Source organism: Mesoplodon bidens (genome assembly GCF_964165515.1).
Source record: "Mesoplodon bidens genome assembly, chromosome: 8".
NCBI classification, from domain to species: Eukaryota; Metazoa; Chordata; class Mammalia; order Artiodactyla; family Ziphiidae; genus Mesoplodon; species Mesoplodon bidens.
In genome coordinates, this window is record NC_138165.1 from 6,884,451 (window position 1) to 6,910,592 (window position 26,142).

Sequence of the window (26,142 nt, forward strand, 5' to 3'; positions counted from 1 at the left end):
TTCAAATATTTTCTTATGTTTTCCTCTAGTAGTTTTATAGTTTTACCTTTTATATTTAGGTCTATGATCCATTTTGAGTTAATTTTTTATATATGGTATGAAAAAAGGGACAGCTTTAATTTTTTTCCATATGGATTACAGTTGTTTTAGCTCCATTTGTCAAAAAGTCTATCCCATTCCCCACTGAATCATTTTGGGACCATTGTCAAAAATCAATTGACTAATAAAGCTACAGTCATCAAGACAGTGTGGTATTAGGTACTAGAATAGACAAGGAGAATAATGAAACAGAAAACAGTCAATTGATCTTTGACAAAGGAGCAAAGGGTAGTCTTTTCAACAAATGGTGCTGGAACTACTGCATATCCACTTGTAATAAAAAATTATTCTAGACATTAACCTTACATGTTTCACAAAAATTAACTCAAAATGGGTCATAGACTTAAATGTAAAATACAAAATTATAAAACTCCTCAAAGATAATATAAGACAAAATCTAGGAGATCTTAGGTTTGGTGATGACTTTTTAGATAAAATATCAAAAGCATGATCCACAAAAGAAAATTTAAAACTTCTGCTTTGTGAGAGACACTGTGAAGAGAATGAAAAGACAAGCCACAAACTGGCGGAAAATATTTTCAAAACACATATCTGATAAATGGAAAGTTAGTAAAAGAGTAGCTCTTGCATCCTGTGATATTGCTAAACTCTGTTATTAGTTGTAGCTTTTTTGTAGATTCCTTGAGTTTTTCTTTCGATGTAATCATATTATCTCTGAATAAAGATAGTTTTACTTCTTTCTTTCCAACCTAGATATTTAGTTTTCTTACCACAGTGCCTTGTTAGACCCTCCAGTACACAGTTGAATAGAAGTGAGAGTGGTTATTTGTACCTTGTCCCTAATCTTAGAGGGAAAGCATTCAGTCTTTCACCATTAGGTATGATGTTAGCTGTAGTTGTATTGTTTATACGCTTCATCAAGTTGAAAAAGGTTTCTTGTGATCTTAGTTTGCTGAGAGTTTTTATCATGAATGGGGAGATGACGTTTGTCAAGTGCTTTTCCTCCATCTTTTGAAGTAATCATATTTTGTTTCTTTCATCTTTTGGTATGAATTAAAGCAATTAGTTTCTGAATGTTAGGCCAAACTTGTATTGCTGAAATAAATCTCACTTTATCCTTTTTTATATATCACTGGATTTGATTTGCTAATATTTTGTTAAGCATTTTGATATCTATGCTATCTTTTGTCTTTTTTTCACTCACTGTAATATTATGAGATTTGTCCATATTGTTGCATGAGGCTGTAGTTTGTCCATTTATTATGCCCCTGTGTGAACATTATTTATCTATTCTCCTGTTGATGGGCATTTGGGTTGTTTCCAGGTTTTGGCTACTGTGACTAGTGTTGTTATGAACATTTTTGTACAAGTCTTTTTGTGAACATGTGTATGCATTTCACTTGTGCGTATACCCAGGAATTGAATTACTGGGACATAGGGTATATGCATGTTTAGCTTTAGTAGGTATTGCCACACAGCTGTAAAAAAAAATATTTGAGCTGAAATATTTGTGCTGATGAGACATCAGCAGTGTACGAGAGTTCTGCTTGCTCTACATCCTTGCCAACTCTTGACATTTTTTTTTCTTTCTCATTTTTGCCATTCTGATGGCTGTGTACTTGTCTCACATCATGGTTTTACATTTCCCTGATGACTAGTGAGGCTGAGCATTTTCATGTGTTTTTTGGCTACTTGGATAGCCTCCTTGAGAGGTTCAAGTCTTTTATTCATTTTTCCATTGGGTTATCTGTCTTTTTGTTATTGATCTGTAGGAATTCTTTATATATTCTGGATATAGGTATTTCATAGGATAGACATATAGCAAGCATATTTTTCCACTCTGTGGCTTGTCTTTGTACTCTCTTAATGGTGTTTCCCACTGTGGTTTTAAATGAAATTCTATTTAACAAAAAGTTTTTCCCTCGTCTTAAATAAAAACTGGGTTTCTGGCTGGCCCTATAGTTTGACAGTTTTCTCGTACATAATAAAGTGTCCTTAGATGGAGTGAAAGAAGCCTCCCACAAAGGATACAAATGTATGATTTCACCCATATGAAGTTGCAGAACAGGCAAAAGTAATTTATGGTAGAAAAAAATGAGAGCAATGTTTGCCTCTGGGAGCATGATGACAGATAGTGGCTGGGAAGGGACATGAAGGAACTTCCTGGATCGACGTTTGTGTTCTATATTTTGATAGGGATCTGGGTTGTACGGGTACATGCGCTTGTTAAAACTTATCAGTTGGTACATTTAAGATTTTTGCATTTTTTGTAAATAAATTTTACCCCAAAGAAACAATAAAACTGTAAGCAAATGTTGAACTCTACTTAATAATATATATGCTTAAGTATTCAGGGAGAAGCATACTAATGTCTGCAGCTTACTTTGAACTGCATCCAATAAATCATTCAGGTCGCTGGATACAGTAGTGGATGGATTGCTATATGATAAAACAACTAGAGTAAAATGCTGTGGTAAAAATCGAGGTAGGGGATACTCGGGTGATCACTGTAAGAAAAAAAGAGTCTTCACTTTTCTGTAGGTTTGTAACGTTTCATAACTAAATGGACAGAAATAAGTTGAAAGTCCTTTAAAAGTCCTTCAAAGTTCGGTGTGGCTAAAAGAAGGCCAGTTTTTCCTGCTCTGCATCACCTGCTTCTGCAGACCCTCCCTCAATCTGTGTGTCCCTCTGTTCTGGCCTGGGGCTACCCCTGCAGGAAAGCGGCTTCCTCCATCCCAGCCAGGAACACCATTCCTTCCGCCCATCCAAGAGCTCAGGATCCTGTGCAAGCATGTGCGTCTTGACCATCTGCGTGATGCAGGAGGATTGAGTCCTCACATTCAGTCCCGCAGAGACTCCAGGAAAGGCTAGGCGTTTGATGTCCCCCTGCCTGCGGCATCCGGCCAGCCCAGGGGGATGCGCCTCCACCCCACGCGGCTTTCCTGGGCGCAGTCCAACTGGGGACTCCTGCCACCTGCAGGGGCTTCCTGGTTAACCATTTAACACACGTGACCTCGGTTAATGGAAAACATCTGGCCTTATGCAGATTGAGACTTTGGAGAGAAGAGCTGGAACTGAGAGAGAAACGTCTGCTCCAAACAAATGCGCTGAAACTGTGCAAGATTGTGAAAGATGGCAGAGAGATTGAGAGAGAGGGAGGGAGAATCTGGAGGAGCCGAGGCCACTAGAGATAGGAACCTGGAGAAGACATCAAACCTTCTCACTTTCAAGGGAGTCTCAAACTGCAAAACACCATTTTTTACCTGCCAGATTGTAAAAACAAAATAATTTTTAAGTGATAATACTCAGTGCTCGCAAGGATGTGGTAGTGAAAGAGCACTTTTGTACATTACCAGTAAGAACTTTTTATGGAAAAAATTTTAAAATATGTATAAAAGATCATACATTTTGAATCAATAAATTACATTCTAAGGGTGAAGAATCAACATGTTTTCAAAGACCTGTATATAAAATTGTTTAACAAAGTATTATAATAATAGCAAAATTGGATATTGTCCATCAGGGTACTAATTAAATTACAGTCCAACAATGTCATGCAAATATTATGCAGACATTTTTCATGATATGCTTTTAGGGGAGAAAAATCAGGTTACAGAATTTTATGTACAATGTGATTCCCATTATATGCTACAAGATTATGAGAAGCAACTTGTTCTCTTTTTCGTATTTCCGGTATTTCCCAAGTTTTCTGCAATGCATGCACATTGTTTTTCAAATCAGAGAAAATGTTTTTTTAAAAGCAGCATAGTCTGGGACTGGGGTATGAAAGTGATGTCTGTCTAGGGATTTGGGATATAATGTAAAGAAACTGTATCTTAAAAGGCTTGTTTAAAAACTCTTTAAAAAATCAACTTGCAGGGCTTCCCTGGTGGCGCAGTGGTTGAGAGTCCGCCTGCCGATGCAGGGGACGCGGGTTCGTGTCCCGGTCCGGGAGGATCCCACATGCCGCGGAGCGGCTGGGCCCGTGAGCCATGGCCGCTGAGCCTGCGCGTCCGGAGCCTGTGCTCTGCAACGGGAGAGGCCACAACAGTGAGAGGCCCGTGTACCACGCAAAAAAAAAAAAAAAAAAAAAAAAAATCAATTTGCAAAATCTTTTGCTTATAATATGAAGTCAGTGAAGGTCCCAGTTTGGGATCATATTGATGGAAATGTTAAGTTGGTGGGTAGAATGAAGAAAGATTACAGCTTAAGAGCAGAGTTCTGTCTGCATTGGGCTGGAGCAAATGTACTACAAAATTCCTGACTGTAATTGTCAGCATGGGATATGAGCTATTCATGGTGGTAAAGGTTACTGCTGTCTTGCAGCATAGATGGCATTAGTTGCAAATTCTCACTAGCCACAGGGGAAATGAGGAGTCACTGGAAGGGAAGGATCAGGGGGGAAGGGAACTTCCACTTATGGAGCTCCTATAGTTTGCATTGTGCTGGGAGTTTTGCAAGCATCATCAATCATCTAATCGTTAGAGTAGCCCTGTGAGATGCGCGTTATATTGTTGTAGCCAGGAAGTGACAGAAGCCCATGTCAAACTAGCTTAAGCAGAAAGAGGATGTAGTGGTTCAGTTATCTGGAAAAAGGACAGTTTGATGGAGGCCACATGCAATATGCTCATAAATCTCTGGCAGGTTATGTATAACCCAAAATAGATGCAACAGTGTCTCCCATCCCACAGGCCTTTCCTACATTGTGATTATGATACTCTTCACATCAAGAATGGGGTCTGGGGCTTCCCTGGTGGCGCAGTGTTTGAGGGTCCACCTGCCGATGCAGGGGACACGGGTTCATGCCCCGGTCCGGGAGGATCCCACATGCCGCGGAGCGGCTGGACCCGTGAGCCATGGCCGCTGAGCCTGTGTGTCCGGAGATTGTGCTCTGCAACAGGAGAGGCCACAACAGTGAGACACCTGTGTACTGCAAAAAAAAAAAAAAAGAAAGAAAAAGACCAGAAATTTATTCTCCCCCAATTCTGGATGCCAGAAGTCCAGATGCAAAGTATGGGCAGGGTTGGTTCCTTCTGGGGAGTCAGAGAAAACCCATTCCACGCTTCTCTCTTGTCTTCTGGTGTTGCCGGCAGCCCTTGGCATTCCTTGGCTCCTAGATAAGTAACTCCAGCCTGTGTCCCCATAGTCACATTGTCCTCCTCTTTGTGCATATCTTGGCCTCAAATTTCCCTTTCCTTTCTCTTATAAGAACAACAGTCATTGCACTAGGACCCAGCCTTAATCCAGGATGATCTTGGCTTGAGATCCTTGTCTCAATTACAACTGCAAAGACCCTCTTTCCAAATAAGGTCACATCCACAGGTATTGGGTGTGTGTGTGGAGGGGGTGGTTAAGACTTGGATGTATCTCCTGGGGGAACACAATCTAACCCACTCTAGCAGGGTATTTTGGGGCCCTACAAGTCACACACTTAGGCTACCCCACACCAAGTGCAGAGTCCTGTGCTGTCTTTGATATCTCGCTGATTTCTCTGGAAAGCCTTTGTGGGGCTATCTTTACAGCTACATAAAAAGGAAAATATTTTCAGTCTAGACTTACACTAGTTCATTGATTACTTATCAAGAATACTTATCAAAAAATCACAAAATGGGACTTGCCTGGTGGCGCAGCGGTTAAGAATCCACCTGCCAATGCAGGGGACATGGGTTCGAGCCCTGGTCCGGGAAGATCCCACATGCCGCAGAGCAACTAAGGCTGTGCGCCACACCTACTGGGCCTGCGCTCTAGAGCTCGTGAGCCACAACCACTGAGCCCATGTGTTACAACTACTGAAGCCCACGTGCCTAGAGCCCGTGCTCTGCAACAAGAGAAGCCGCCGCAAGGAGAAGCCCGCACGCTGCAACGAAGAGTAGACCCTGTTCGACGCAACTAGAGAAAGCCCGTGTGTAGTAACGAAGACCCAATGCAGCTCAAAATAAATAAATAAAATAAATAAATTTAAAAAAATTACAAAATAAGAAAAAAGCTGTAGGTTGGCTAATTCCTGGTCCTCCAAGGGTTGAGTTGTATTCAAGGCAGGCAGGTGTTGCAAAGCAAGGGGGGTTCTCTGCTTGGAGGTGAACAGAGAGGGCATGCAAGGGCACTTCTGTTGCAGTTTCTGGTTTACAGCTCTTTCAGAACAAGGAGGGCATCTGAGTTATCCTTAGACCTAGGATCCTGATGGGGCTTTGCTCATTTTGGGGGTCTGTTCTTAGCTATCTCACGCCCTTTCAAAAGAGAGGCTGTGTGCAATCACACAAATAAATAAATAAATAAATAAATAAATAAATAAATAAATAAATAAATAAGGGAAGAAATATATATATACATTTTTTTTTGCGGTACGCGGGCCTCTCACTGCTGTGGCCTCTCCCATTGTGGAGCACAGGCTCCGGACGCGCAGGCTCAGCGGCCATGGCTCAGGGGCCCAGCCACTCCGCGGTATGTGGGATCTTCCCGGATCGGGGCACGAACCTGTGTCGCCTGCATCGGCAGGAGGACTCTCAACCACTGCGCCATCAGGGAAGCCCCGGGGAAGAAACATTTTGACCCTCTCTTCCCTGGGAGCTGCTGAGGGCAGAGGTGCTGTCCTGCCCTGAGCCAGCGCAAAACCACAGCCCCTTAAAGCCTGCCTCCGCTGGTTATTTCTCCTGGCTCATCCTCAACTCCGAATACCTGTTAGTTAGTTAGTTATTATTTATTTATTTATTTATTTATTTTTTAAAGGAACCACAATGTTTTTAGTGGAAATGAAACATTTGAGCCATTTTTATAAAAGCATTTCTTTCAGTTTTGGTGGGATAATCAACCGGAATGGCAGTTATGAAAAGGCAATTTGGCAATCTCAAACCAAACGGCATTGAGAGTCTCTTGAACTCAGCAATTTCACTTCTAAGAACTCATTCTATAGAAATACTAAATATTTTGCATATGTAAGTCCCTGGCCAAGTCACTGGCTGGTAGATAGATGGTGGGAAGCAGCCGCATAGTACAGGGAGATAAATTAAAAAAAAAAAAAAGAAAAAGAAAGTACACACACACTTTGATAGTAGCAGAAGAAAATGGACCTGATAACCCAGGCTCTCAAGAAAGATACAGGCCTATTTGTTCCTGAGAAGATGATTCAAAACGATGATGATGCCGCTAAAAACAACAGGAATGATGCCATTAAAATTAATAGGAATTTGACGTATTTATTTTTGTTTTATTTTATGTAATTATAGTATTGAGGGGTTTAGTTGATGCCATGGAGCTGCTGGATCAAGCCTTTCATGCCTAATCTGATTATCATTAGATGGTGCAGAAGCAGGCACACTGATGGAACTTACATATTTATTTATTTATTTATTTATTATTATTTATTTATTCATTCATTTATTTTTAACATCTTTATTGGAGTATAATTGCTTTACGATGGTGTGTTAGTTTCTGCTGTATAACAAAGTGAATCAGCTATACATATACATATATCCCCATATCCCCTCCCTCTTGCGTCTCCCTCCCTCCCACCCTCCCTATCCCACCCCTCTAGGTGGTCACAAAGCACTGAGCTGATCTCCCTGTGCTATGCAGCTGCTTCCCACTAGCTATCTATTTTGCATCTGGTAGTGTATATATGTCAATGCCACTCTCTCACTTCGTCCCAGCTTACCCTTCCCCCTCCCCGTGTCCTCAAGTCCATTCTCCACGTCTGTGTCTTTATTTCCATCTTGCCCCTAGGTTCTTCAGAACCACCCTTTTTCCTTTTTTTAGATTCCGTATATATGTGTTAGCATACGGTATTTGTTTTTCTCTTTCTGACTTACTTCACTCTGTATGACAGACTCCAGGTCCATCCACCTCACTACAAATAACTCAATTTCGTTTCTTTTTATGGCTGAGTAATATTCCATTGTATACATGTGCCACATCTTCTTTATCCATTCATCTGTCGACGGACACTTAGGTTGCTTCCATGTCCTGGCTATTGTAAATAGAGCTGCAGTGAACATTGTGGTACGTGACTCTTTTTGAATTATGGTTTTCTCAGGGTATATGCCTAGTAGTGGGATTGCTGGGTCCTATGGTAGTTCTATTTTTAGTTTTTTAAGGAACCTCCATAATGTTCTCCATAGTGGCTGTATCGATTTACATTCCCACCAACAGTGCAAGAGGCTTTCCTTTTCTCCACGCCCTCTCCAGCATGTATTGTTTGTAGATTTTTTGATGATGGCCATTCTGACCGGTGTGACGTGATACCTCATTGTAGTTTTGATTTGCATTTCTCTAATGATTAGTGATACTGAGCATCCTTTCATGTCGAATACCTGTAATTTAATTTTACACACCTTTATTCATCTGGCTGCTTAAACCGCCCCCTCACAACTTCCCAGCCTGATTCCTGTCAAGCCAGCCATCCCTGGGGCCTTCTTGTTCTCCACCTCTGGCTCTCCTTCCTTTCTATGCTGGACACATGACCTTCTGCTCAGCCCCATTTTATTGAAGAAACTGAGGCTTACAGAGGTGACATAACTTGCCCTATGTCTGTGTAACTAGGGCAATGGCTGAGCCAAGGCCCCCAGATTGCAATCCAGTGGCCTTTCCATGTCCCCCAGATGCCTGGTCCCTGATCCCTAGCAGCAGTTCCCAGGCTTTTGGATCTTGGAACTACTTTGGAATAGGAAGAACATCCTAGGACATGGCTGACCCCCAATTATTGAAGCACTGCTGAGAGGGGAGCAGCAGTTTGTGTCCTCAGGTCAAGGCTTGTCCACACAGTTGGGGAGGGAAGTACTGAGGGTGAGGATAAGGGAAGGACCTCCAGGCTTCTAGCAAGTTGCTGTTTGCTGGGCATCATGCTAAGCACTTTACCCATTTTATCGGCTCACTTTCCAGATGAAGGAAGTGTGGCTCTAAGAAGATAGGTGATTCAGCACCTGAGAGCCTGAGTGGGATCCACATGTACGTCTGTCTCCAAAGTCAGATTGGAGGTAAGAAGTCCCACACAAGTGCTGGGTGTGCCTGAGGAGGGGGTGAACACTGGTGTTCTGCCTGCTCCCCACTGCCTATCTCATTTTTCCCCCAGACCTGTGAGCCCTCCCTGGGCTGTACAGACTCCTGCAGAGGCTACGAGAGCAGGTACAGCCCCCAAGGCTACTGGTGACACGTTCTCAGAATGCCAGACCAACATTGCTTTCGGAGAAACCAGTACCACTACTTTATAGTGAGTGGGGAGGGCCTCTCCTAAACCTGGCAGAGCCTCGGAACCACCAGAGGTGCTTAAAAAGTACAGCTCGCCTGGACCCCACTCCAGCCTTGGAAAGGTGACCTGCTTTTCGAAGCCACTCTTCAGGAAGGAGCTGCCGGCAGGTGTGGGATTCCACAGAGTCTTACGCTGGCCCAGCGAGATAGGGGTCCCCACCATCATCGGACAGACGAAGGAGGTGCAAAGGGAGGAATAGCCAGTGGTCACGAGAGGGAACGTGACGGAAGGGGATGAGAAAGGCCTTCCCTGGCCAGAGGGCCCTGGGTTTGGGTCTACTCATCACCTGTCTTCATCTCCTCATTTGAATAATGGACACGGTAACCCCCATTACACAGCTAGGAGGTGTAGTCCCCACCTCAAGGCACCATGGATGAAATTCAGAACTGAAGCAAACAGACTGAGAGGGAGCCTGTCTCTGCAGGTCCTCCGCAAAGGACGGCCAGGGGCCAAGCCAGTGGTAGGCAGAGGGGCCTTGGGTCCGCCTTTTCACTCCAGTGTTTCTCTGCAGTCGGCATCTGCTGGAGAAGAGATACGAGTCATCACAGTACAATCTTAGCGGAGTGTAACTAACTGCAGGGGGCCAGACTGCGCTATCTTAGTCAGGCCTTCCTTAAGCTCAGGCCCACTTTTCTGGGATTCTGGCTGGCAGCGAGGCAGTGACATGGAGCCTGAGCACAGGTCCTGGCTGCCTTTCACAAGCTAGAAATAGGGCAGGATCCTAGGCAGGTGCTTTTCTTATCCACACCCTCTCCAGTTTTAGCAAAGGAGTGATGATTTGCTCTTGGGCTAGGTCCCTGACTCTGATAAGATATTGCAAGGGATGTTGCCAGGGCCAAAACTTGGTTTGAAGGAGGGCGAGAGAGAAATTCCTGATAAAGTGCTACATACTGGGGCACCTACTGTACGCCAGGGGCTTCTCACAACCCCTGGGTGGGTGCGCTAGGCCCGATCCTGGACCAGGTCTGTTTGGACAAGCACCATACCTTGGCCTCTATTTAAGACTGTTTTTCCTTTGGTTTACTCCTGAAACAGCCAATAACCGAGCAAAGATGATCCAAATATGGGTACAGGCGAGCGGCTGTGACTCCTGCCTCCCTTGGGGCTCACAGATGCCCATGAGTTGGGTGGTCTTGGCAGCCTGGGCGGAGTGAAGCCAGGTGGGAGAGGACTGTGGGCTCCCTGCCACATCCGCGCCCAGGAACTGGGGCTGCACAAATGACACTGCTATTCAGGATGTCACCTCCCCTGGGCCGTGTGTCTGGGTTTTGGACCTTGACCTCACTGCTTTGTTGGGGTGACTTTCCTGTCTACATCTGAGCTGTGGGGCTTAGCTTTCCTTGGGCCGCCTGGGCTGGAACAGGATGATTAGCTACTCTCAATAATTACTGGTACAGTCAGACTGACCGTCTGGATGCCTTTGACCATGTCGACTCCCCAGCAGCTCCCCATCACCTATGGTCAAATCCTGTACTTTTTTTTTTTTTTTTTTTTTGCGTTATGCGGGCCTCTCACTGTTGTGGCCTCTCCCCTTGCGGAGCGCAGGCTCCGGACGCACAGGCTCAGCGGCCATGGCTCACGGGCCTAGCCGCTCTGCGGCATGTGGGATCTTCCCAGACCGGGGCACGAACCCGTGTCCCCTGCATCGGCAGGCGGACTCCCAACCACTGCGCCACCAGGGAAGCCCAAATCCTGTACTTTTTAACTTCGTCACCAACTTTCCACTACCTAGTCCCATTCGGCGTTGCAGGCCTGCCATGCACCAGCCCCACCAAGACGCCTGTCCTCCCTGCTGCTCCTGTGTCTCCCACCACAGTGCTGCTCATACCTGTGAGGCCACCTTGGATGGTACAGGTATCTGGACCAGGGAGATCTGCACTTGAACGCTGGTTCTGAGTTTCTTTACCAGCTGAGTGACCCTGGCCAAGTCACTGTAATGCTCAGGTCTCACTGTCGAGCAAGGCTGAACTATGTCTAAAACCAGGGTACAGGCTTGGGAGGGGAGAACTAAGCTTCCTGGCCTCAGAGAGCCTCTCTTGAATTCCTTTCGGCCTTAGCATCCTCACCCGCAAAATGGAAATATGAGTGCTTCCCCTGTAGGACCGTGGGAGTGACTGACGGGGAACATGGGGCAGGGAGGGCCTGACAGCTGTCTCCTTTTCTTCCTTTTTACTATGCAACCACCTGCATCCTCCAAAGTCAAGCTCCAGCCTTTCTTCTCTGCAACCTTAACCCCTTGCCCTTCCTAGGTCCTGATTGCCCTTCTCCCTGCTAAGCCCTCCTTTTCCCCACTTGTTTTTTGCCTGCCCAGCTGCCTGTGGCTGAGCTTCCACAGGGACTCTGGGAATGCTCCCTGCAGATGCACATTTCACCCTGACTGGGGTTCCCACCCTTGCTTGTTTGCTCTGCAAACATGGACTGGCTGGACCTCAGACAGACCTCAGACACTCATCAACCCTACCTTCCTCAGAGCTTGCGGCCAGCAGTGTTCCTGACAGAGGATTGGCAGTAGCTGCAAACTGACATCTCAGCCTGCCTGATCAGTGTGGCTGGAGTTGAGGGAAGGAGGTGGGAAAGGCCACTTCTATAATCCTTTTCCTCCACACGAGAGGTGAGCACATGCCAGGTCTGAACCCGTGGGAGCGCCTGCCCACCCTCCAGGAGATTGTAGAGGAGGGTGAGAAGGGTAAGCTCAAACACTTCCAGATGAAATTGTTAGAAAAAGGGAGGAAGAGAGATTGCAACAGAGTACATTATTTCAAGAACCCAGGTTATCAAAGACTTAAAGTAACAAACGTACTTTTAATTGATCTATTGATAAAAACTACACAGCAGGATCAGTAAACATTTCAGCCCCTACTCTGTTAGTTCATATCCTGGGCTATTTTGAGCAACTGGGTTAACTAGTTATTTATTAACTTCATCCACAGTATTAGAAAAACAAGGTATTAGATCAGTTTAGGTGAAATGTGTGGCTGGCAGCCAAACCCAGTCCCTTATATTCCATATTTTTTCTTCAGTTCTTCTACTTTGCCGACATAAGCTTTCATGGCGTCTTCCCTGGAAGTCCCTGTAAGGCATCAACAAGATTATTTGTTACAGAGGCAGCATGGTAGAAAGGTAGCAGACTTTTTTTTTTTTTTTTTTGCGGTACGCGGGCCTCTCACTGTTGTGGCCTCTCCGGTTGCGGAGCACAGGCTCCGGACGCGCAGGCTCAGCGGCCATGGCTCATGGGCCCAGCCGCTCCGCGGCATGTGGGATCTTCCCGGACCGGGGCACGAACCCGTGTCCCCTGCATCGGCAGGCGGACTCTCAACCACTGCACCACCAGGGAAGCCCAGGTAGCAGACTTCAGAGCCCTGGTTTAATGCTCTGAGGCTCAATTTCTCACCTGTGAAGGGGGTGGTGGTTCTACTACCTACACCTCACAGACCTGGCCAGGATTTGACTTGAAGTCCTCGAGGAGCCTGGTCCACAGGCAATGCTCCATAAAGCACTGAGCCCATAATGTGTGTGCAGCTGTCCAGGGCCTGTCACTGGCCTGCTGGCCATGTGAGTCCCCCTACAGTCATGTTAAGCCTAACATGGGGAGCTGCAGTGAACTATTGGTCCTGCTGACTTTCACAATTGGCTTTGACCTATCACCTATTTCTCTGTCGGGCTCTTATCTCCCTGAGTTGTTACGCTTCCAGGGAAAAAACAAAGCCAGGAACCCTCTTCTCCCCAGATAGAAGCTATGAGAAAAGTTTTGAGAACTCTGAGCACAGCAGCTGGCTCTCGGAGGGGAATATAGAGGACACTGGAGATATCTCTCAGAGACAGTGATGCCCAGAGCCCTGGATTCTACGGTGGAGGAGAGATACTCCCTGGGAATCAGAGTGTGTTCTGGAGCAACGGCAAGCACATGGGGCCTGAGAATGGTATGGAAATGCCCAATGAGAATGGACAGTCAGACGGGCATTCCTCTTCCAGTTACTTGCAAATCCTAGGAGTGTATTTTTTGTATTCTGGCCCCTTTTGAATTCAAGTGTTTCTCATTTGCAGGAAGACAGAGGGCTTATTCAGAAACAAGCTAGCTAGGGCACAAAAGCTGGCAGGCACTTTAGTGCCAACTTTTGGGTCTTACTGCTGCAGGTGGCACGTGATTAAGTCAAAGCTGGGATACTTCTTGGCTGCTGTTGCTTAGCGTATAATAGCTCCATTCACCGAGGCTACAATGTGCCAGCAGCTTGCCATGCATTAGTTCATTCCTTTTTTTAGGTGCCTTTCTGGCTGGAAGGGAACCGGGGAGGGCTCCTTGGGCTAGAGGGTCACTGCCTGGCCTTGTGGGGGAGAGGGAGGTTTGGACAGGAAACCACCCCTTATTCTGAATACATATAAAGGCCAAGCCAACTCTTATCACCTCCCAGTCCGTTAGTGGCCTGGTCCCCAGCCCCTCCTCTCTCCAGATGATACCATGACTCAGAGATGGTGTTTTTGGAAAAGGCATAAATGGTATTAGAAGAATAAGTAGGCGGCCCAGTTTTTTTTCCATTCTGGCCCTGGTCAAACTGGTTCCCCAGCATGTACCTCATCCACTGTGTTCTCTCTCCTCACCCGTTATACTCCTTAATGAAGAGTATTTCATTACTGGGCTTCCCAAATGAGGGAAACATATTAGAACAATTACCTTTCAGCTCATTCCAGGCATCCCACTTGGCCTTGCCTTTGAGGTCCAACATTCCAGGCCGTTCTTAAACAAGAGAGGGAAAAGACATGAGACCTGCTGCAAGTTCTAATAAGGAACGTTATCAATTTTCTTGCCATGAAAGCTATATTTTATTACACTATTCCTTCTAGGCTCTGCTATGGAGTTAAATGGGTCTAGTAGGGCGGGTTCTGCCTTCAGAAACCCACGTGTACAGAAATCCAAATTTAAAATCTAGAGAAAGTAGAAAGAAAACTGTTCTCATTACTAGAGTCCTTGTCTTATAAGTTAAGTAACTCCAAAATTTCTTTTAAAAACCGTACTTTAATGTTCTTTTTTTTTTTTTTTTAAGAAAAACAAGTACTACAATCCATTCATCTGGTTTAAAATTCAAATACCACAAGGGGAATACTATAAAGTTTCCTCCCACTCTCCCCACCCAAGTTCTCTCCCACATTATTATCAGTTTTCTGGGTGTCCTTTCCTGTGAACTGTCTGTTCATATCCTTGCCCCATTTTGCTACCAAATTGTTAGTCTATTTCTTGCTGTTTTGTGGGAATTCTGTTCGTGAGGGCAAGCTTCCTTTAAGTTATACCATGGTTTTACACGTATAGACCTGTTATCGGTTGCACTTGGAAAACACACTTATTACTTCCCTGCTGACCTCGTTCACTGCCACACTGAGAAGAAAGCCAAGGGGAGCAATCGCAGCGCCCACAGCCTGGACCACCGCGTCTGAGAAACATCAAGTCTCCCCCCAAGTGCTTGCCAGGAAGCATTCCCAGGGATACCTGAGCGAAACTGCAGCTGCAGGATCATCAGCAGAATCCTAGAACTGCACATCCTAACAGCCCTTTCGTGATGAGGGAAAGGCTGTACATTTGCATTGTCCAACTCAGGGGCCACCTGCCACTTATGGCAGCTGAGCACCTGGAATGTGGCTTGTGTGACTGGGGACTGAACTGTTGATTTTATTTAATTTTAAGTATTTGCCATTTAAATTTAGATAGATGCATGTGGCTAGTGGCTACTGTATTGGACAGTGCAGGCCTAGAGTGAGCTGATCAGGAAGCGATAGATCCCCAAGCCAGTCTACCTATACTTATGTGAAAGCAGGGCAGAGGCCAGTCTCTGTGAAAATCGTGTTTGTCAGAAAAGCTCCTCAGCCATTCTGGTCACCCCCATTTCATCTCTCCTGCCTCCCTAGGAAGATGCGGAGTTTATAAACCCAGGGTAAAACTCACCTTCACCACAAGACCTTTCTGAACTGAGCCCACCCTGTAATCTTTGATTTGGCACTGCCCGGGATCCTTAGCCAGCCAGCCCACCAGCTCCACCTGCTACCCTAACTGCAGTGGAACTGGGGGCTACGCTTGCCCTCCTGAACAGGGGCGGGGTGACCTCCTTCTACGCTACTATGGCCACCACCTCTGAATCCTTTCATAGACTGCATCGTGCTGTTGCCATATACTCCTGAGTTTCAGGAACTTACGGGCAGAATGAAAAGTGTCCAAGGCAGAGAAGACAGGATTACAGAATATGGTGGTCCAAACCAAGGCCTCAGAATCTGTACCAAGACTTTATGACAGGGGCCAAATGGTCATGTGGAACTGCTATCAGCAAAAACGCTTCTGACGGGCCGCAGGAAGCCAGCTGCTTCTCTGTTCCTGCCATCAGGCTTGGCCTGGCTGCCAAGTGCTCCGACTTTGATCCTGCCCATCTGGGGTGGAAGCAGTATGGTTCAACAGAACTCCTACTGATCTGAGAGCTTGGAGCAAATTTCTTCCAAGCTGGGATCTTTGCTTCCTCCCAAATAGATGGAAAATGCTGGAGTGAATAAAGTTCTTCCCAAACTAGGATTTGAATACTGCTATATGAGCCACCAAGAAACCAAGAACAGTGCAGGGTCTGTGAACCCCATCCAGGAACATGATCTCTGGGGAACCTCTCCCAGCTTAAACCTCAGGAACCCCATGAACTGCGTTAAGAGTAGGGCAGTAGGACTGTGGGTGGTTTTGAGAGTGAGGTCCCCACCCAGGGATTAAGAGTTCCAGCACCAACCAAGGCTGCTGAGCCTGCTTTGATGAGTCTGGGCCCTCACTCATTTGATGAACCTCAGCACACCTGTATTTATGTCACCCACAGTTACTTGTTTGTAGCGGCTGTAGATGAACAGCATCTCATCGTCTGCTGGCTTGGTCTTGAGGTGCTTAACTTCCTCAGCAGCTTTCTCAAACTCAGCCTAAAGTCGAGGGAGAGAAGAGGCCTGAATAGAGCACAGTAGTGGGGATGGAGGGGTTGGAAAGGCAGCACTCCTCTTGCAGTGCAGGGGAGGAAAAGCAGTCTTTCCTCAACTCAACAGCGCAGCTAGAAAGATTCAGCAAAACCAGGAGGGGAAGCACATCGGTTCAACTCATCTGATGAACAACTATGCATTGGGCTCTCTCACTATGCTAGGTATCAGCTGCTGGAAACAGAGGTGAAGGAGACAGGCTAAGACTGCCTGCAGTGGGCATACACTTCACAGAAAAGGCAGCGTGGCCAACTCCCTGGCCAGCATGGGGTCCCAGGACAGCCCTGACTTGCGGATAGGGCTGGCACTGCGTGACTGAAACAGCTGAGAAAGGAACAGGGCATGAGCGCAGCGGTGTCAGCGGCCAGAGCCCGCTGGACCCCTCCCCCTGAGGGAGGGCATCCAGCGCCGACCTCCGACCCAGTGCCTGAATGGAGGGAGGGTAGAGGAACCAAAGGTCGCCCCACACTGCTAGGTCCCAGAAAAGCGTCTACAGTCGAAGGAGGGAAAGACCTCTAGGTCACCCCTCCTCACGCCGGGACCCTCCCCTTGCCTCACGCCAGCCACTCGGCCCCTACTTTCCCTGACCTGCAAGCTCTCAACCACGGCCTCCTTGCTTCTCCACTCTGTATGGCGCCCCTACTCCTGCCGTGTACTTCCGGATGGGGCACACGGTCCCCTTACTCTTTCGATCCATGTAACCCACTACATCCTATCTGTCTTCCTAGGACTCTCGCCTCCGACCCCAATTCCTGCTTCACTGCGAAGTCCTCCCCATGGGCAGCTTGCCAGCAGTTGCGGGCTAAGCAGCGGTGCTGGGAGTCCAAACACGGAAAGTTCCGCTTACAGGGCTCTCCGTCCAAAGAGTGCACTAGGCATGGGTCCAGGAAGAACAGCAGAGCCGGAAGGTAAAGACCTTGCAGGGTTGTGTCTGCGGGATGATCCCCGCGCCAGCCTCCCGCCCCGTGGCACCTTCGCAACTAGGCTGGGCACGCGTTATACCTGAGACATGCCGGCGGCGTTGCAACGATTCCAGGAAGCCCGCGAAGACGGCGAGGAGCAGAAAGCAGTCGCACGAGAGTCAACTGCCAGCGCCTCTAGAGGCGCAGCCGCAGGCCTCCCCAACAGCGCTCAGGCGAGCAAGAGGCAGCCAATCAGGAGCCAGCGGTACGCTGGGGGGCGTGCCCAGCCTCGGCGCACGGCCTGCCTCTCCGCGACGCAGGAGGCTTTGCTCGCGCATGCGCACCAGGGAGGAGCTGCATGGGACGCCGGGAGCAGGTGGGGACTGCGGAAGTAGGGAGCTTTCTGTTGTGAGTGCCGTTAGGCCGGGGTGAGACTTCGGTCGCGGGCCACTGAAGGGAGTGACCTGCGAGGCAGAGGAGAGGGGGTGGAAGCTGAAGGGCGGAGGTTTTAAAATTTGTTTCATTAAATCTTGTGTCCGGCCGGAAGTTGCACCGTTGGACAAGTAACCTCTCGGGCTTGGGGAGGGCGAGGGTCCCCACCCCTCTCAGGGGACCAGAAGAGGCCCTCTGGGGATGGTCCCTGGACAATCTCGCGAGGGTGGGAAGCTGGACTGTGTTCCCGAAGGGCGAAGCCGAGACCTCTTCCTTTGAATTTTTGGCACGTTCTGTGGCTTGCTGGTGGCCGTAGTTTGCAGTCCTGTTTTGTTTGTGTGCAGTAAACCATCTGGTGCGTTAAAGTCAGGGACAGTGTCTTATTTGTCTGGACTTAACAAACTTGGCCCGGACTAGGTGCTCAGCAGACATCTGTTAATTAAAGTGACTCCTTCATTCATGACTGCGTACTGAATGGTCGGGTATCTTGCGCCGTTCTAGACCTTGGGAATACAGCAGTGAATAAAACAGATAAATCCCTGCATTCCTGGAACTTACATTGGGGATAATAGTGAATAACGTCAGTTAAATAGAGAGTTTGCTAGGGGGATAGGGAGTTGGAAGTTTGCAGTTTTACATGGTTGGGGGGGGCGGGTGGAGGGTTAAGGGAAGGTAACATTTGAGAAAGCCCCTCAAGGAGAGGAGGGAGCATTCCAGGCAGAAAGTTAGTGTAAACGTGTGAGCAGGGAGTGAGGGAAAGATAGGACATGAGGCTGGAGAGTTAAGGAGGCGGCAGGCTGGCTACATGATGCAGAACTTTGACTTTTATTCTGAGTGAAATGGGAAGTTAGAGGCTTCTGAGCAGAGGATGAGGAGACTGAGGGGGGCAGCTTTGCAAGTTTGTTACAGAGGCCGATGTTCTCCATGGGAGAACGGAGCAGCACAGGTGGATGGGAGAGTTTGAGGGTGATGCCTAAGAGACCCAAAGGGGGAATTTTGTGGCAGCGGTTACAAAGGAGCTGGGTGCAAGGAGGGAACTGATGGAAAATAATTCTCTGGAGATGTTTTAAAAAAGAGAGACCATTCCTCTCCAATTCCTAATTTGTAACGAGATGAGTGGAGTACAGATCCGCGCCCCCAGCCCCCCTCCCCCTTGCGCCGTTAATTTATAGCTGAGGTGTTTAGACTAAAGAAAGTCCAGGTAGAAGCTTTCAGATGTAAGTTCCTAACTTAATAGAGGTCGGGCTTTGTGAAAAGGGAAGAAGTGGAGATGCAATAGCAGGGAACACATCTCGTCTTCAGTCTATGAATAATTTTGTTTGCGAAAGCAAAGCCAAACAAACTAACAAACATTTTGGAATTAACTTTGGGGAAATTACATTTGAATTGTAAGAGACGTGAGTGTCTTCCAAAATGACAGCTCAGAACTGTCTTCACTCCTAGGCTCAGCTGAAGCTTGGATTCACTTTCGTTCCATCATCTTGATGGAAATTCAGATTATTCCCTGTGTGGGTCAGATTTGCAGTCAAATATATCTTCCAGTCAGTAGGTTTTAACACGAGGTTATTGTGTTTGGCACATCTGAAAAGGTTAGGTACCTCTGTTAATGTAATTTCGTTTATATTCCTCCAAGGTTGGCTGGTGTGATGGAGTTTTGAATGGAGTTACACATTGCAGAGAGCACGGCTAGTGTTTAAATTAACTTGGCAGTCTCCAATTTAAGTGGGGTTGATTTGTTGGTTCCTTTTTTTGGAAGATACTCCACTTTCCTTAAAAAACCAACATTGCACATGGTGGTTTTGTGCCCAGGTTAGTCTGCAAAAGTTGCTTAAAGCAACTAAAGTATGGAACTAGTAGCGATTGTGGATCCCAGGGAGCAGGGTGCTATGTGATCTTGACAAGGACGAGAAGAGTGTTTTTCCTTGTTAGAGGGCCCACCCTAGGCCAAGTTTTGAAATAGCTGAAGGCATGCTTTTTGGCTTACTGCTCCCTTCCCTCACTTCTCAGTGACCTATTTTTTGTAACCTCCACCTGTGGAAATGCTGCCTTATGCCCTGCGTTACCGCCTCTAGTCTAGGGAATTGAAATGCCATTCAGCTTTTAGCATAGAGGGTAACAAGTCAGCAGCTGGGATTTAATTTTTAAAAGTAAATTTTAGAGTGTATTTGGGGTTAATAATTCTACGTTTAATTCTACGTTTTGACAGTACTGGAAAGGAAATTGCTCTTCATAGCCTGTGAAAAGACAAGTTCGTTGGCTCTGTTTATATCCTTGTAGCAACAATCACAGTTTGTAATTATTTTTGGTAATTATTTTATTTACATTTATTTTTAGTTTAGTTTACTCTTCTACTGTCTGAGCCCCTTTCCCTACATAAGCCAGGGAGGACAGGGGTCACTGTGTATAAATCAGTGCTCCGTCTCCAAGTGCCTGGCACTTGTTAGGCACTTAAATTTTGGGTGAATGAACAGAGTGCTTTTTTCTGTATGAAACATATTCCTTCTGATTAGCCATGAACTTAGAAACTAAGTTTATTAGTACTGAATGTGAAACTGGGGGTTAAAGTAGATGAACTCTTGTGCAAGGACCGTGTAGTCTCTTTGTTACACCCCCGGCCTTGGAAACAGAACACCTGATACGTTAAGGGAAGATGGGAACCTGATGAGCCAGCTCGTTAGCCTGACTGACCGTCCTAGTTAGTGGAGAGGCCATTATCATTATTGCAGCTTGCCCTCACACCCTTGGGTTGCCAGTTTTGACTACTCACAGACTTCACTTGCTGGGTCTCAGTGGAAAGCCAGTCGGGCAAGTTATATTAACAGGTGAAAGCAGTTCTTGCCCAGTAGGTGTGAAGAGTAGTTTAGTGTTTCTTGGTATAAACTGAACCTCTAATTTCTAAGAATAACCTAACCATTAAAACGTGAAAATCAATAAAAAGCTTTACAGTAAAGCTTCACTAGAAGGCAAGGGTTAGAGTATTCACAAATGATGGATTATATTCATTTGGTATTTGTTTTCCAGTTTCTCGGAATGGGACTCCTGAGGCATGGCTCCACCAAAGCTGGGAGGAGAACAGTGTGTTTTAAAGGGAAGGAGGTGTTACTGAACCCAGCTGGGGTCTGCTCGCCCGATGGGCGGCAAAGCCAGTCTGCTAACACGGGCCTGTGGTGAAGGAATGCACAGCGTTTACTGTACAGCAGGGCACCAAGCAAGGGAGTGGGAGAAGCCTCCTAGCCCCTCCAACTTGGTCTTTGAGTTAGGGGCTTTTTTTAAAAGGGGAAGAACAAAGAGGCTGGGATTAATCATTGTTTCGGCACATTTCTTAATTGTAGTTTCTAGTTTGGGGAGTCAAGATGTCTCTGGTTTACCATTCTCTGGCCAGGTGGTCCATGGCTTGGGGATCTGTTAGCTCATCTTGCCCTGGAGAACCAACCTGAGTTTGTACGTTAACGATGATGTCTATAATAGCAGTTTTAGGACATTAGAGATGTTATCGACAACAGCAATTGTAGTCATCTGACTCTGGTTGATTAGTGCTCAGTCAGCACAGGATTGGGGTCTGAGGGGACAAGAAAGGGAATACAATTTTGGGTAAAGAGATTAATCATAAACTTGGTAAGGGAACTTGGTTTTAGGGGGACTTGGGTTCAGAGGCACTTGCGAAATGCTCTGGGACAGGAGTGGAGAGAGCTGGGCAGAGTTGGGCGCCTTTGTTTTGCGAAGGGTGGGGAGGTAACAGCTGAGGGGATGGCGTAAAAATGTACCATAGCTTTTCTTTCCTTCCTTTCTTCTTTTTTCTTCCTCCTTTTCCCCTCTTATGTCTCTCTTCCTTTTCTGATGATACAACTGGTGAGGGGAGGCCTGGCAGCTGGAGGTCTCAACTAGCCTTCCCCTTTGCCATTCTTTTCTTCCTTTGGGTGTTCGTATGCAGAGAAGTTGCAGCAAGTTGGGTGAGAGGAGAATGGGTGTGTGTGTGTGAGACGTACGCGTGTGTGATTCTCACCTTTCCCCTGATTTTGCCCAGCCAGCATGGCTCGGGGTCGGGGTTGGTTTGGGCTTAGCTGAGACATGGAGACCAGGGCTTGGCTGGGGGTCAGGGTTTCTGGTGGAAAGTGTCCTACACTGGCTGGGAGGAAGGAAGGAAGGAAGGAAGGGAGGGAAGACTTTCTTTAGAGTTACTTATATGTAAGTTGGTCATGCAGTGGTCAAGTATTCTGTTTAGAAATACTTAACGACTATGGGCAGGAATAATGAAGTGTTTTATGAAGTTATCTTGCGCTCAGTACTGTAGTTCTTGCTCAGCTTCTTTAGAAGTATAAACTCTCTTCTAAATCTACATTGTCTTCCTCATCTTTGCCTATTAACCTAGCTCCTAGTTGCACATGACAAGCACTTGGTAAATGCTTTGGAACTAGGTTGTTAGAGATGATTTTTCTAGTGAGCTCTTTTATTGCCTGTCAACAAAAACAATTAGAAAGATAAAAATCTGATGACAAATGATTTGGCTGATCATTCTTTTGGAGATAATGCCATTTTAAAAAACTTTGTTTTGAGATAATGCCATTAAAAAAAAGCCACCTTATTTTTATTTTGAGATAACTGTAGATTTATGTGCTCCCCAGCTCCCCCAGCATGAGGGATCTTAGCTCCCCGACCAGGGATCGAACCTGTGCCCTCTTCAGTGGGAGCGCAGAGTCTTAAACACTGGACCGCCAGGGAAGTCCCTTTGTGCTCTTATCGTTAAATAACACAGAGACCCTTTGTACCCTTTACCCATTTTATCCCAGTGGTAACGGCTTGTACAACTACAGTACATGCCACAGACAGTACATTGACATTGATGTGTTGAGGATACAGAACATTTCCATCATCATCCTTATGTTGCCCTGTGACAGCCACAGCTGCTTCCCTCCTGCCCACCCCCCGCCCCTGCTCCTGGCAGCCAGGAATGTGTTCTCTCTATTGCTATAATTTGTCATTTCAAGAATGTTCTACAAGTGAAATCATGTAGTTTGTAATCTTTTGGGATTGGCTTTTTTACTCAGCACAACTCTCTGGTGGCTCATCCAGATTGTGTGTACCAATAGATCTTTCTCATTGCTGAGTGTATTCCATCATATGGATGAACCAGTTTGTTCAACCATTCACCTGTTGAAGGACAAAGCTGCTGCTAGTACAGAATCTGTACTCATGTACAGGGTTTTCTGTGACCATGTTTTCATTTTTCTGGGATAAATGCCCAGGAGTGCAGATCTGGGCCATATGGCCATTCCATGTTTGGTTTTGTAAGAAACTGCCGTTGTGGCTACACCCTTTTATTATACGTTCCTACCAGCAGTGAATGAGAGATCCAGTTTCTCCATATCTTTGCCAGCATTTGGTGTTATCACTTTTTTATTTTAGGCACTCTGATAGGTGTGTAGTGGTATCTCATTATGGTTTAGATTTGCATTCCCTAATGACTAATGATGTTGAACATATTTTCATGTGTTTATTTGTGCAATCTGTATATCTCTTCCGTGAAATTTCTCTGTGTCTTTTGCACGTGTTTATATTGGACTTTTTTTAATGTTGACTTTTGGGAGTTCTTAATATAGTCCAGATACTGTTCCTTTGTTGGATATGTGGTTTGCAAATGTTTTCTTCCAGTTTTTATTTTGTTTTTTCATCCTCTTAACAGAGTCTTTCACAGAGCATAAGTTGAAATCCAGTTCTTCCAATTTTTTCTTTTGTGGATTACACTTTTGGTGTCAAGTCTAATAAATCTTTGCCTAGCCCTAGATCCTGAAGATTTTCTCCTGTTTTTTGTAAAAGTTTTATAGTTTTGCATTTTAAAATTAACATAATGAGGTTTGAGTTAATTTTTGTATAAGGTGTAAGATTTAGGTTGAGGTTCTCCCCCCCCCCCACCGCCCCCTTGGATGTCTAATTGCTGCAGCACCATTTGTTGAAAAGATATCTTTGCTCTATTGAACTGGTTTTGCACATTTCTCAGTAATCTATTGGGCATATTTATGTGGTCTTTTCTGGGTTCTGTCTTCTGTTGATCTATGTATCTATTCCTCCACCAGTACCACAGAGTCCTGATTACTGTAGCTGTATAATAAGTCTTGAAATTGGGTAAAGCGATTCTTCCTACTTTATTCTTTTTCAAAATTGTTTTAGCTATTCTAGTTATTTTCCCAACCCATATGAATTTTAGAATCGTCTTGTCTGTGTCTACCAAAGAAAAAATCTTGCTGTGATTTTGAACAGCAATTGTGTTAAACTTGCATATCAATTTGGGGAGAATTGATATTTTTACCATGTCTATGAACACAGCATGTTTCTCCATTTATTTTGATCTTTGTTTCTTTCATCAGCAGTTTGTAGTTTTCAGTGTAAGTCCTGTGCATGTTTTGGTAGATTTATACCTGAACATTTAATTGTTTTTGAGTGATTGCAAATGGTATTATACTTTTAATTGTGTCCATGTGTTCATTACTAGTATATAGAAATACGACTGTTTTTTTGTATTTGTATAATTGTTTATCTTGTATCCTGTGACTTTGCTGAATTCACTTATTCTAGATGTGGTTTTTTTGTTTGTTTGTTAGATTCCTGTTCCTTGGCATTTTCTATGTAGATTCATTTGCAGATAGGGACAGTTTAATTTCTGACGTATGTGCCTTTTATTTCCTTTTCTTGCCTTATTGCACTGACTAGAACTTCCAGCACTATGTTGAATAAGAGTGATGAGAGTGGATATCCTTGCCTTGTTCCTGATCTTCGGGGAGGGGGCATTCAGTCTTTTACCATTAAGTGTAATGTTAGCTGTAGGTTATTTTATAGGTGCCCTTTATCAAGTTGAAGAAGTTCCCCTCTCTTTCTGATAATTCTCATTATGAATGGATGTTGAAATTTGTCAGATACTTTTTCTGCATCAATTGATATGATTTTGTGATTTTTTTTCCTTTAGTTTGTTAATGTGGTAGATTACGTTGCTTGCTTTTCGAATATTGAACTAGACTTGCTTCCCTGGAAGAAACCCCACTTGGTCGTGGTGTATAATTCTCTGTGTATATTGTTGAATTCTATTTGCTAATATTTTAAGGATGTTTATGTCTATATTCATAAGGGATATTGGTCTGGGGTTTTCTTTTTTATAATGTCTTTGTCTGGTGTGTTATCCTGGAACTATTAACTTCATAAAATGAATTAGGAAATGTTCCCTCCTCTTCTGTTTTCTAGAAGTGATTGTGTAGAATTGATGTTAATTCTTTAAGTGTTTTGTAGAATTCTCCAGTGAAACCTTCTGGGCCCGGTGATTTCTCTTGGGGGAGTTTCAAAATTATGAACTCAGTTTCCTTAATAGTTCCCATTCAGATTATCTATTTCATATTGGATTAGTGGTGGTAGTTTGTGTTTTTCAAGAAATTGACCCATTTTATCTAAGTTGTGAAATGTGCATATGTAGATTTGTTCATAGTATTCCCTTATTACCCTCATGGTGTGTGCAGACTCTTTGATGATATTCTTTGTTTTGTTACTGATATTGGTCATTTACATCTTCTCTCTTTTTTTGCCCGTCTTGCACAGGATTTGTCAATTTTTTTGATCTTTCTAAAGAACTAGCTCTCTTTTCATTGACTTTCTCTTTACCATTTTTCTGTTTTCAACTTTATTGATGTCTGTTCTTTATTATTTCTTTCCTTCTGCCTACTTTGGGTTGTTTTGCTTTTTTTTTTCTAGGTTCTTGAGGTGAGAGCTTCCTGACTGTCCACCGGGCCCCCTCTGACACTACCTGCTTGGTTAAATTAACATTTGTTAAGTGGAGCACAGATTGCTGGATGGTGAGCTGTGGCCAGCAGAGGACCATAGAGAAACTGAAATAGAGAAGTTTATTACTCACAGGTCCTGGAGGGAGTACATGGCACTCCTCGAGGGGCCACATGGCGAGGTCAAGACTGGGTGCAGAGAGAGAGAGAGAGAGCCACAGGGCCTGGAGCACATGGCTTTATTAGGTCTATGGGTGGAATGCTTTGGGGTTCCCAGGCTAAGGCCAGATTGGTCAATTCAGATGGGAAGTGCAGGGTTCTAGTAAGCTCCATGGGAGTTTTATCTAGGGGTGTGTAAGGGGCAGCCCTGGGAGGCAGGGGAAACTGGTGATCACAGGGGCTGTTGGAGAAATCATATCAGGAGCTTGTATTTGCTTGTGACTCTGAGGGCTGCTATCTAGGGCACATGCTTGCGTGAGGGGGCAAGTTTCAGTTTAAGGTCCCTGTGGGCCACACAGCCAGCAAAATGGACGCCGAGGCAGCAATACCATGGAGTAGCTTAGCTAACCTCTCCACAGCGCCCCAGTGTGGAAGGGGAGGGCCCTTTTATTACTGTGGAGGTGGAAGTCTGAGCTCTGCAGGTGGTCTCCACTGACTCTGAGATGCAGGGGAGTCAAGCTCATTATTGTCCAGCTCCCTACTCAGCCTTCTCTGATGTGACCCTGGCAGGGGTTGGGGCTCCTCATTAAAGCCCGGGAAGGGTAGAAGT

At 45.5% G+C, this 26,142-nt stretch overlaps 2 protein-coding genes across 9 annotated transcripts in view; one reads left to right on the forward strand and one right to left on the reverse strand.

Moving 5' to 3' along the window:
• Positions 1-12,083: 12,083 nt before the first annotated feature.
• Positions 12,084-17,409, reverse strand: DBI (diazepam binding inhibitor, acyl-CoA binding protein). The gene is made up of 4 exons (XM_081241569.1): positions 17,285-17,409; positions 16,114-16,231; positions 13,971-14,033; positions 12,084-12,371 (listed from the first exon to the last, which is right to left on the reverse strand). Exons 1-4 carry the CDS (start codon positions 17,291-17,293, stop codon positions 12,298-12,300), a joined length of 264 nt encoding a protein of 87 aa, XP_081097695.1. The 5' UTR covers positions 17,294-17,409; the 3' UTR covers positions 12,084-12,297.
• Positions 17,410-17,518: 109 nt separating this feature from the next.
• LOC308621248 (UPF0538 protein C2orf76 homolog) overlaps positions 17,519-26,142 on the forward strand; it is an 89,199-nt gene continuing 80,575 nt past the window's right edge. For 2 of the 8 annotated variants that reach the window (XM_081241568.1, XM_081241561.1), the window contains exon 1: positions 17,519-17,560. The gene's annotated coding sequence lies outside the window, so the exon portion shown is untranslated. The other 6 variants (XM_081241562.1, XM_081241564.1, XM_081241566.1 and 3 more) reach the window with 6 other exon arrangements.

Coding starts and splice junctions, on each gene's coding strand:
- DBI (XM_081241569.1), bottom strand. Junction 14,034..16,113: donor TGTGGGTGACATAAATACAG/GTGTGCTGAGGT, acceptor CTCTTGTTTAAG/AACGGCCTGGAATGTTGGAC. Junction 12,372..13,970: donor TGCCTGGAATGAGCTGAAAG/GTAATTGTTCTA, acceptor GATGCCTTACAG/GGACTTCCAGGGAAGACGCC.